This window comes from Eucalyptus grandis, chromosome 9 (assembly GCF_016545825.1).
Source record: "Eucalyptus grandis isolate ANBG69807.140 chromosome 9, ASM1654582v1, whole genome shotgun sequence".
Lineage (NCBI taxonomy): Eukaryota > Viridiplantae > Streptophyta > Magnoliopsida > Myrtales > Myrtaceae > Eucalyptus > Eucalyptus grandis.
In genome coordinates this window covers 18946094-18958910 of record NC_052620.1, presented here as the reverse complement: position 1 = coordinate 18958910, position 12817 = coordinate 18946094, and the positions used below count along the sequence as shown (strand labels likewise).

The 12817-nt window shown below is 39.7% G+C and overlaps 1 protein-coding gene across 1 annotated transcript; it reads right to left on the bottom strand.

The window, feature by feature from the left end:
- Nucleotides 1–231: 231 nt before the first annotated feature.
- Nucleotides 232–2048, bottom strand: LOC104418501 (UPF0481 protein At3g47200). The gene is given in 2 exon segments (XM_010029869.3): nt 232–1774; nt 1776–2048. Coding segments are annotated over 2 exon segments (1617 nt in total). The 3' UTR covers nt 232–430.
- Nucleotides 2049–12817: the final 10769 nt, after the last annotated feature.

The window sequence follows — 12817 nt, the reverse complement described above, 5'->3', positions numbered from 1 at the left end:
CAATTGTCTTTTACTTTTTTCGTAGCCTTGTTTATCACCTCTAAGGAATGCTTTACAACTTTTGCTCAATTTCATCTGGAAACGTCGGAAAACATTAGATTTGTTATGTAATTTAAATATTTAACCAAGCAAAATAAAGGTAGTAAGATTCACGAGTGGAAAGCTGTGGTTTACAAAACTTATAAGATAGTTTTTGGAAAATATGTCGCCATATTGAACTCAAGGTTTTGTGACAAATATAGTTCATGCGGTCTGAGTTTGACCACCATCACATTGTTCTCTTCATTAGGAGGTGAGACCTCCACATCTCAAGCATTCATCTGCAAATTTATTGCTAATACTCAATTAGCCTCAATCCTAATTGCTAGATTTTCACCAGAATTTTAACATTCGTAAAGTGCTCAACTGATGATTTCCACTGTATGAGAAATCAAGATCCCGGCTTGTGGTAGCTATAGACTGTATAGAAGGTCTGTGTGAAAGTAAGCAAAAGCAAAACCAAAGCAGCAACGAAGGAAATGATTGACCAAGGATTGCCAAAGTAATTTTCCTTGAGAAGGAATGCCCAACCATGCCTATTGTGGCCGCAATAGTCTATCACTTGCGTAGACACGGTGGAAAGATAACTGATGTCGATGTCAAGGACCACCTCTTGGCAAAGCCCATTGAAGAGGTCAGCGACCTCGGCGTTGCTTCCAAGCCAGTGCTCGATAATCTTGCATTTGTGGAGGTGCCTTATATCATTTGGGGAGTTGATCAAGTTGTCCATGAAGATTACGTAGGAGGTGATTTCGTTGCCGCATTTGAAGTGACACTGCTCGAAAGCTATCAAGTTAAGGAAGAGCGACCTTGTCCCATCATGGATCACAAGTTGGGGGATCTGGAGGCTCCCGCCCTTGAACTGGATGTCCCAGAACTTGTCTGTCTTCCCCTTGTTGAACTTGATCCCAGATTTTCGGAGCTCTGTCACGCAGTGGATGAGTTGTTGCTGCCCTTGTGACTGGTCCTTGGGTGGCTCTTGGTTCACACCCAGGTGCAGGAGGCTCCGCTGGAACAATGTGAGGCAATGGAGCTCACTCGGATCAGGTAGTGCCTCCCCATTCACGCCCGGGTGCAGGAGGCTTTGCCGGAACAATGCAAGGCAATGGAGCTCAGCCAGGTCAGGTAATGGGAACTCCAACCTGTTGCTACTATGGTTGGTCGCATCTGTTGGCTTCATATGGTCGGTCGCCTCTGTTGGCTTCATATGGTCGAAGAACACGAGCGCCAGGTGGGCCAATTCCTCCTCTAGGTCGGGGTGGCCGAGCTGGAGGCAGTACAGCCGGTTGAGTATGAAAAAAGGGATCTGATTCTCGAGCATTATCATGTCCCGCTGAATCGTGTGCATTGGTCCCCGCATCGAGAAGACGGGGTCATTGCTAAGGTAGCCGAGTGTCTCAAACCCCCCGTCGTAAAATCCCTGAAACAGCTCTATCACAAAGCACCCATCTAGAACCATCATCTCCACAAACTCATCGCTGCTCATGGATATTGGCCCCTCGTAGCAGGCGCGAGCTCTCTCCTCGACCTCCTTCACCGAGTCTAGATAAAGGCCTATCCGGTGACTGGTACGCGTGAGGATGTGGTGGAGGCAGCGCAACTTGTGCTCGTCCATCTGGCGGAGGCGCTCTTTACCATGGTGATACGGCCCAAGGGAGACGATCTGAGGGACGTAGGCCTCGTCCTCGCCATCCTTGAGATAGTGTGGGATCCGGTATATGGAGAGCTTTGCCCATGAGCGTTCCACGTTTGCAAGCTTGCTTAATTTTCTCTCTGATGGAGATGACCCGTTCAGGCTCGGATTCGGGCGGCCTCAGCTCATCTTCAAGCGGCGGAACGTGGTGGTCTTGAGGCTGGGGTTGTTGGCGGTGGTGCTCCAATACTTCTGGGGATACATTGGAGATTATTCTGTTCCTGCGCCCTGATCGCACAGCTCCTCTGATCCTGCGAGTAAATGCTAACACACGGAGATTGACGCCCCAGCGCCTTGCCTTGCGAATAAAAGCCATTTTCTCGGGAAGAATCGATTCTAAGCAACAAAAAGGAGAGATTCTAATGTCTAGGGATATTGGATCAAAGAAGATATTTTTCCAACATGGAGTTTCGAAACGAGCTTTATAAGATCCAAGCTCCTATGACGTCACGCCGATTTCGCTCTAATAGAGAATTTAATATTTTGTACGAGTGAAGGCTCGTCAATGCTTTGGTGGGGGAGAGGAAACATGCCCACCTAACCCATGCAAGGTATAATAATTATTGCACCGCCTTTAATCTGCCCAAAGGAGTAGGAGACCTCATGTTCCATGCGAAGAGTACGTAGAGGTTCAAGACACGCCAAAATTAATTACAACGGGAAAATGCATCTTTTGATAAAAAGAGAAGGAAATACTTATACAGACTCAAGTCAAACGGATCAAGTGAATCGCAATTGTTGATTTTATGCATTCCTTGTGCAGTATATATGCACCTTAGCCGATGAATTCGAGTTTTAGAGAAGAAACTTGTGAAGAAGAGGAACTTATCCAAACTCCTAAACCCATCACCTTTTGCCTATTATTTCGACTTTCATCCCAAAAAGGATGCTGTGGCTCCATTAAATGAATGGACACCTAGATGCAATCACGTGGCTTTGTTTATACCGTGATCAAGTCAATTACGTCTTTTGAACTTTCATCCCAAAAACGATGCTGTGGCTCCATTAAATGAATGGACACCTAGATGCAATCACGCGGCTTTGTTTATACCGTGGTCGAGTCAATTACGTCTTTTGAAGCAAAAAATGATTATTTATGTAAAATAAATAAGACTTTTATTTTCATGAGTTATTTTGTAAAAATTCTATCAATAGATACATGTATTGATTAATAAATTTATCTCATATCTAACATATTTCAATTTAAAATTTTGAATCTTTTTTATCTCATAAATGGTTAAACATTAAAAAAAAAAATTGAGATAATTTCTCTTTTCGTGCATATGTGTGCAATCGCTTCAATTACATTGAAAGGTTTGTTCTATCAACTAATGAGTCAAATATTTCATGCAAAGACGATTTTGTGAAATCTTTTTAATGCTAACTTTTGTCTGTACGCTTTTGCAAGTATAAATAATAACAAATGATATTCGTCTCGTAATTGTCCTTGAATCTCAAACAAAGATTTGGACAAAAGTGGCTTGAGAAATAGTTTGTCCTTGTGTTGATTCACATAAGCTTAGTAATGCGACCATAATTTTTTCTACATCAGCACTCAGAACTTGGAATAAATAAAACCATGTCTTCTCTTAGATCAAAGGGACAACTGTTAGAATTTGAAATTTTAGAATAAACAAAACCAAAAAGTCTTTTTCTAGATCAACTGAACAACTGTAAGAACTTGAAATCAACGGGACAACTGTTAGAACTTGGAATCTTAATAAACAAAGACCAAAAAGTATTTTCTAGATCAACGGACAACTGTCCGAACTTGAAATTTTGGAATAAACAAAGACCAGGAAGTCTTCTTCTAGATCAATTCGTAAGGTGGTTCATGAAAACCTAGTAATGAAATGATGGTCAAAAGTTGAAATCTTGAAATAAACAAAGACTAGAAAGTCTTCTTTCTTAATTAGTCTTTTTGAAATATTAGGGCATTTTCCTAAGCTTTTATGCCTCATCTGATTAATGATGTTGACATATTTGCGCAAAGAAAGTCTTTTTCTAGATTAATTGTATTCTTTTCATAAAGAAATCCAATTAAAATAATCATAGTAACCTTGGAATAAACAAAGACCAGAAAGTACATTTTTTTTCAGCTCAATTCATACTACATTCATAAAGAATAAACAATCAATCAATATCATTTATGTTCTTCTTTTTCTTGATGCTAAAAGACAAATTGCTTAGCTGCTCGTTATTAATTGTTCATCCATCATGCAAACAAGCAATCTTAGATTTACTTAATATGTGAGCAATCTCTTAGTCATAATCGCAGCCGAGTGTGCAAATTAGTCACAAATGAAAAATAGAGTGGGAGTTTGTAAAAATTTGAACATTACAAGATCTAACGGCTTAAGATGTTAGAACAAACCACTACCCTCTTTAATTTCCTCCCCGATATCATCTCTCTTAAGATAAACATGTTTGGCCAAAAAAATTAATAAAAAATGTGAGAAGTATTAACCTTTTTATACTTCAACTCTATTATTACTCCTCCGAAAATTTAATTTGAGTATTTAGTTTAATTTGCCCCTAAGAGTTGGTTGAAATTAATTGCATTCAAATCTCACACGCAAATTTCAACATCTGTATGAAGTGGCTCGAGCAATAGATCGTGCTCGTAGTGATGGCTTATGGAAGCTTAATAACATGGCAGCGATCGGAATTTGGAAATTTGGACTAAACAAAGACCAGAAAGTCTTTTTCTAGGTCAATTCATATTCTATTCATTAAGAATAACCAATGAATTAGCCTCCTTTGCATTTCTGTTTTGTTTTTTTCCCCTTAATTCTCAAAGTCAAATTTATCAGTTCTTCGTTCCATCGTGCCCTTTAGAAACCATCTCGGGCATAGTAGTGGGACCATTAAAAAAAAAAAAAGTCAAAAACTAATTGTATTTATGCTAATTTAATCATAAACCTTTCGACTTTATTAATTTAGTTCTTAATTTTTCACATTTTGTCAATTGAGTCCATTCTACCAAATTGGTTATAAATTGTTGATGTAAATGCCACTATCTCACGTAGCATAATGACACCAATGCGGACATTTTTTTTTTTTTAATATTTAATAAATTTGAAATTTTCAATATTTTCTGTTTTTTTTTTTTTCACTGAGGGCAAGAGAGGGTCATAGAACAACCCTCAATTGCACTAGGCAAGGATGTTGTGGCTTTGGCTATGGCTAAAGAGGGCATGGCGGCCCCACTCCCAAAGCCCTTGCTGGTTGTAGCAAGGGCATTGTGGCTCCCGCCTAGATTGACAAAGGCTTTGCAACCCTCACTGGTCACCTATGGTCATGAGGGTTGGCCCTTAGTCAAAAGCACTATATAAACAAACCAAAAAATCTCAAAAATCATGAAAATATTATTAAAAATGTCCATGTTACTTTGATTGTGCAATGTAGGATGGTTGTCTTCTACATTAGCAATTGTTTGCCAAAATGGAGGACTTAATTGACAAAAATATAAAAATGTTTAGAATTAAATTGGTATAAGCGCATAGGTTTTGGATTTTTTTGGTAATTTTTCTTGTAGTAGTAGCCAAGATTCAAATCTATAGTCGGAGTGTGGAAATTAGTACAAAAGAAAAATAAATAAAGAGTACACAAAAATTTGAATGTTCTAATATTTAACAACTTAAAATTTTCAAAAACCCCCGCTTCCCTTTTTAATATTCTCTACCTGATTTCATCTCTCTTCATCTTTACAATGCTCAATAAGTTAAATATGTTTGGCAAAAGAAATTAGTTAAAAATATGTAATGTCTTAATATATTTTATACTTCCACTCCATCTTCTACTCTTTTCCACTTTTTTTTCTTATTGAAAATTCAATCAGAGCATTTAGGTTGCAGCTGCGTATGTAGCTGAATTTGCACCTAAGAGTTCGTTGAGATTAATTGTCCTTGTCATGGTTGTTCATGAAAGCCTAATAACGAACTTTGAATAAAGAGGAAAAAAAAAAAGACAAGTCTTTTTTTAGAGTTTCGCATGACTAGCACATATGAATTTGTTGCAACCTATATTCGGATGAACCACCTAAGGGTTTAGCTAATGAATTACTAAGCCTAAACTTAGTTCGAGTTCGTCCAAGCCCATACCAATTCGCAACTTAGGTTCACATTCTTAACATGCAAATGATTTTTTAATTAGAAGTCTCTACTAATTTATTCTTTGGTAGGTCGATTAAAACCCAAGTAAAGTAACTTACTTTATTACTACAAATCAGAAATTGTGACTTCAGGAATTTGATTACGCTAGATTTCTCTAACGCCCTTTCGATATCATTTCTTTTTTATTTCGAACAAATGTTTTGAAGACATGTGAGGCGCAAACCGCCAATTTAACACCCAATAAAATAAAAACTAAATTAAAGGACTTATTTCGTAACAATGAAAGCATCTGTAATGTTAGCTCAAATTTCACATCAATAGCCCTAAATATGATTCCTAAATAACACCCGGTCACTTAATTTTTTCAGGATTTTCTCTTGTTTAATGAAATTTAATCTACATGCAATGCAATTAAACTAAATGGCCTAATTCTAATGACGAACAATTTTTAATTAAGTGGAACTAGCAACAAATACTAAATGACATTTTATGAATGTAATTCTATATGACATGCACATGATGTTTTTTGTATTTTTCATTATAATTAGTAATAAAAAATTACTAAAAATAAAAATATAACTAAAGAGATATAATCTATTTTAAGTTAGGAAATAGACTAACCTAAATCCTATCTTAATTGAGAAACTTATCTCAACAAGCAAATCAATTCAAAGATGCTTATTTAATCTAAATATTATCTAAAGATTGCATTCTAATTTAATAAAAAAAAAAAGGTAACTAAATTATTCTATCATGTAATTCTATCTAGGGAAACAATTCTAATCTATATGATATGCAATTTTATTTTATTTTTTGTATTTTCAACATAAATAAAGCATTAAAGCAAGATAGGCACCAAATCATTTAGGGTCATCAAAGATATCATCCATTGTTCGAATTAGGAAACAATATCTAATCAACTTGAATATTTTACAAATAAAATCGATACATTGATCTTAAATCTTAAAGATCAAAATATCAATATTATTGATGCGTGATTAATTATTTCATCAAAAGCCTTATAGATGGATGCGGATTAAGAATCAACTCCTAATGGATAATGATTATCACTCAAATATGCACATTGGATATCAAATAATCAAATTAGGCGATAAGGAGAATTACCTAATTGTGACAATAACTTTCCAAATTTGAGCGTCGATCGCAAACAGTGACCGGTGGTGACTCTCGGTATTGGCTCCTTGTAGTGGTACTTCTCGCGGTGGCCGATGATCGCAGGCAGAAAAAACGGCAGCAAAACGAGAACCTTCGGTGATGTATGCTTGGCAAAGCAAGAAATCCACAATCATTAGAACAGCTGGACACGGCTGAAGGAAAATGCTGTGTGGTGGAGCCAAATTGACTAATAACCTGCCAAAAGAACAAATAAAAAATGTGCCAGTAATGAGAGTTTGCAGCCCCTTTAATTCGCTGCCACCTGAGAATGTTATAACCAGCCAAGCAGGCCCGAGCGATGGTGAGAACGGCATGGGATTAATGCGATGGAAGACAGAGGACCAGCAAATCAACAAGGAGCCTCAGCAATGCTTATGGACGGCCTGAACGCGATCGAGCAGCGAAAGCTCAATTTGCTGCCGAGCGGGATGCAACAGGTCGGCTTAAGACGGCAAGCAGCAAAAATTTCTTAGTGCGGAGGCTGGCTGCTTCTTGGGACGGGTTGCTCAGTAGGTGGTTTCAGTACGGTGAGACAAGCTCGGCGGTGCAGCAACGTCGCAGGCGGGGAACATCTTCACAAACTGATTCTGTGGAAACATGACGGGCAGTGTCACCGGTGCAAACTTGGCGACAGTGGTCAGCAGCGCGGCAGCGACAAGGGCACTGATGTAGAACTTGGAGCAGGAAAGCAGCGTTTGGAAGTAGGGCGTTTGGTCGTGGATGACCAAGTGAAAAGAACACCCGCTCTGTCTCTCTCTCTCTCTAGTGGCTCTCTATATTATGGCCGTGTATTCTAACATGTGGGTCCTCCCTCTTCATGTTCGCGTGTGCTCCTTAAATAGCTGACATCCTTTGCTTCTCTTGAAAACTTGATCTTCAAAAATATATCCTTCGTACCATGAAAATATTCAATGGAGCCCAGCTTGCCAAGGTGGATATTTTTCCCTTTTTTCACGAAAATTCTTACGAGCATCACCATTTGCTGCCTTTCTCCCCCATCTACAACTCAGAGTCTAATATCTTGCCAATCTTGCCTTGCTCCTCCTTCATATTTTCTTTCCCAAATAGCTGGCGATATATAAATATACCAGGAATCCACGCCAATTGCTTTCTTTACCTTGTTGAAGTTGATACGCCTCAATACAAGATAATCCGCCCATCTCATACTTACGAATACTTCGAAATATTATGCCATCAGTGGACAAATGATAGCCTAATTGATGCAATTTTCAGCTACAAGCTTTGTTCAAAATTTTATCATCGCGGGCTTAATCCAATCAATTCAATTCAGAATCATTTATTCTAGTCATCTACCGCTGTTCGATGCAAATGCATAATGCAATTTTGATATTTTTGTTTAGGGGTTAAAGATTAATCTCTAATTTTCTATGCAATGAATAAATGATTGGGTCATCAAAATTTAGTTATCAACATAATTCAATGGCTAGAATGTATTCTAATTTATTATTTTTTGGTCTTCTTGTTGGTTTTTCTTTTCCTTTTTCCCAATTTCACTCTTCTTCTGTCAAGTTGTGCAGGTGTGCCACCTAATCGCTACGACCTTTCATTGCCAACAAAACTGTGCATGTCTGACCAAAAAAACTGTGCATGAGAATGCGAGATTGTAGATGCTTATAATAAGAGCTTAAATTATCTACGGAATTTTTTTTTTTTTTTGAACAGAAACCCAAATAGTATTAATAGGAGTAACCGGTACAACCCGCAGCTATTGCATCTGCGCTTAACAGGTTTAAGAGAGGTGGGGGCGAAATAAGGGCCCAATTACAAGTGAATCTATTTCAAGTATGGGCCTTACAGGCCCAGTCGGCGACCGCGTTCGCTTCTCTTCGACAGAAACCTAGCTTTAGACTGGGAAATAGGGTTAATAGGAACGAAGCCTTTGAGAAGAGAGATCGATCCCTCCATGGCGGCAGTGTGCGGCGATTCAACAATTCCACCAAAGTGAGGTTGTCTGATTCAACGATGATCCTTGCGTGTTGGCGTGTTGAATCCCTTGATGCAGAAGATGGAGGAGCGAAAAGGATAAGGCTTGGATCTCGACCTGAAGAGCCGAGGATGCCACAACCCCTATGGAGAAGCCATCTCGTAGTCGGCCTTGGTGATCTCTGCAAATATGGGCTATAGTACCATGATTGCTTCCTTGATGAAATGATCCATCTATATTAACCTTCAAAACCCCGGGATCGGGGGGATGCCATAGATAGGATTTGTTTTTTACCGAAAGCTTTTGATGCGTTCAGGGAGCCGAAGATAACCGATCTACTTTGGCATGAGTCAATGCCGCTTCTACCACTTGCGTTGGATTGGGAGGAGTTCCTCCGAAAATGAAGCCATTCCGGGCTCGCCATATCTGCAGGGATGCCATATCTGCCTATGAAAACAGAAATAAAAGCCAGACGAGATAATCGATTTCCTTCCCCAATCGTGGAAACGATCCACAAGTCCAGACGCTGAATATTATTGGGGAGGACTGAAACCCCGATCTGGGTATGATTCCACACCTGTTGAGTCCACGAACAGAGTAAGAATATATGCTCTAAAGTTTCTGGAATCTTACTTTTGCATAATGTGCAGCAGGGACTGTCTAATGTATGTCTTCGATACAGGTTTTCTCTCGTCGCCAAGGCATTGCTACAGATGGACCAGAGAAATACACGGATTTTGGGTGCAGCAGGCATCCTCCAGATATTGCGCCATAACCAGGTAGGGATCTGATATGATGTTGAAGCACTAGAATTTGGGATACCTGATTGTGTTTGAGTGATAGCGTGATATGCTGATTTGACCGTGAATGTTCCTTGTTTGGTTGCTGTCCATATAAGTGCATCTGAAGTGAAGTTAGGCCTGAGTTGGATGTCTGTGATCTGTTGAATGACTGGCAAGTCAAAAAAACTGTACAATAAATCAATCTTCCATGAACTGGTAGCCTGGTCAATAAGATCAGCTACTAGTGTAGGTTCTTCTGGAGCTTTAGGTCCACCTAGAATTCCCATACGAAGCCATCTATCTTCTCGTATGTTTATGCATTTTCCATCTCCCACAGACCAACTAACATTTGGTAGAATAGCATCCCTTCCTCTCAAGAGGCTCTGCCAGCCCCATGATGGGCGAGAGCCCTTTTCAGCTTTTAAAAAGGTGGATGAGTGAAAATATAAACCCCTAAAAAACTTGCCCCATAAAGATAATGGTTGATGCAATAGACGCCATGCCTGCTTACCGAGCATGGCTTGATTAAAACACACCAAATCTCTAAAACCCAATCCACCTAGTTCTTTTCTGTTCTGTAAAGTTTTCCAACTCTGCCAATGCACTCCAGATCTGCTGGTATCATTATTCCACCAAAATTTTTCCATTCTCTTTTCAATAACTTTACATAATGAGATAGGGATCTTAAACATAGACATGGCATATTGTGGAATAGATTGAATGACAGTCTTTAGGAGAACTTCTTTCCCTCCCTTAGAAATTAGTTTTTCCTTCCACCCTTCTAATTTGGATTGAACTCTGCTCAACAGCCAAGAAAACATGTCCCTTTTAGATCTTCCCCAATCAGTAGGTATCCCTAAATACTTCCCACATCGCTGTAAAACTGGTACCCTTAATTCACTAGCTAAATTTTCCTGAAGAGAGATAGGGCAAGAAGGACTAAAGAAAACTCCAGATTTATTGCGATTAATAGTCTGTCTTGATGCCAATCAATACTGGTTTAGAAGATTAGATAGGTTCGACACTCCAGTAAGGTACCATCAAGAAAAAACACAGCATCATCAGCGAAAAAGAGATGTGATAAAGTAGGACACCGGTGATTCAGCTTAATGCCTTTGAGCAAGCCCATATCTATAGCATTTCTGATTAGGAGGGATAAAAGATTTGCTATAAGGATAAACAGGTAAGGGGATAAGGGATCTCCCTGCCTCAGCCCTCGAGTTGGGTGAAAACTCGGTAGATACTCCCCATTCATTTTGACAGAGAGAGATGGAGTTGAAATGCACTGCATGATTAGATGGACCCAATGGGAATGAAAGCCTAATCGAAGTAGGTAATCTTGAAGAAAGTCCCATTCAACACGGTCATAAGCTTTCTGCATATCTAACTTAAGAATTGCTTTAAAATGACTCCTCATTTGCCTTGTCTTGAGTTGATGAATGACTTCCTGTACGATTAGAACATTATCCTGAATCTGTCTACCAGCAACGAATGCACTTTGTTCCTCAGTAATCAGCGTAGGTAGCAGGGGTTTTAATCGATTAGCCAGCACTTTAGAGAATATCTTATAGGCATAGTTGCATAAGCTAATAGGACGATACTGATCCAAGCTTTCTGGGTTTGGGGTTTTGGGGATTAGGGTTATAGCAGTTCTGTTTAAAGAAAGAGGTAATGATCCAGAAGTAAAGAATTGCTGAACTGCGCTGTGAATGTCCACTTTAAGAATTTCCCAATGCGACTGATAAAATAATCCATTTAAACCATCGGGCCTGGTGCTTTTGAAGCAGCTAGTTGAAATGTAGCAACTTGAACTTCTTCAAGAGTGGGTTGTGCGAGGAGAGTTGCATTCATTTCTGCATTGACCATCTGTGGACACTGTTATAATATCTGAGCATAAGGTCGAGGTCCTGAAGTGGTATAAAGCTGTGAGAAATAGGTGGTAGTCATTTGTTTGATCTGTCCAGGATCCCTAACCCATTGCTGATGCTCATCCCTCAATATGGTAATTTGATTGCGTTGTCTTCTTTGAAGAGTGGTAGCATGGAAAAACTTGGTATTGCGCCCCCCCCCCCATTGTAACCGCTTTATCCTAGATCATATCGCCCAATATTGCTCTTCCCTTTGCCATGCTTTCTGAAGTTCTGTTTTTATCATTTGTTGCCGAGACTGATTCAATAAAGTAGGTTGCTGGTTTGTTAAAATTTGTAACTGGTGTTCTAATTCCACGGCCTGTTGCCTTTGTGGGAGAAATTCTGCGACTCCAATTGGACAAGGTCAGAGTGATCGCGCGAAGCTTGACCGGCAGAGAGAGTTCCTTCTCGAGACAGAGTGCCGGGAGGATTGAACGACCGATGGACAGCCCGGATCCCGATTCCGAATGCTTCATAGGTAAAGTATCTCTTCCGACGACTCAAACAAGGTTTTGTATCTAAAACAAGTGGGCTATGATCTGATCCTACTGCAGGGAGAGCTAGCACTTGAGCAGTCGGGTATGTGACACGCCATTCAGCATTGCATACAGCTCTATCTAAGCGCTCCTTCACCAAAGCTTCCCCGGCTCTGTTATTGGACCATGTGAAAGCACATCCATGAGAGGGTAGATCCATCAAACTGCAATCATTGAGGACCTCTCGAAAAGAGGACAGGCGATAAGAGTCCGCTGGCCTAGAACCGATCTTCTCCCATCGGTGAAGAATTTCATTAAAGTCGCCAAGGCACACCTAAGGTAAGACATTGTAGCTACTAAAATGACGCAAGGTCTGCCAAAGATTCTGACGGTCATGAAAAACTACAGGGGCATGGATACAAGTAATCCGCAAAGATCTGGCATCCAAGATATCCAGACAAATAAAGTCCAAAAGGTGCGGATTGGAGGAGAAATCTAACAGCGAGACCCCAGCATTCCAAAAAAGAGCTAAGCCATCTGCAGAGCCAACAGGACTAAACAGCCTGTGGTGCAAAAAACGGAAGGACCTTTTCAGGCGAAGGAGGACTTCATCACCATTTTTCGTCTCCATAAAAAATAACAGGTCAGGCTTTTCTTTAGCCAAAAGGGCTTTTAATGATA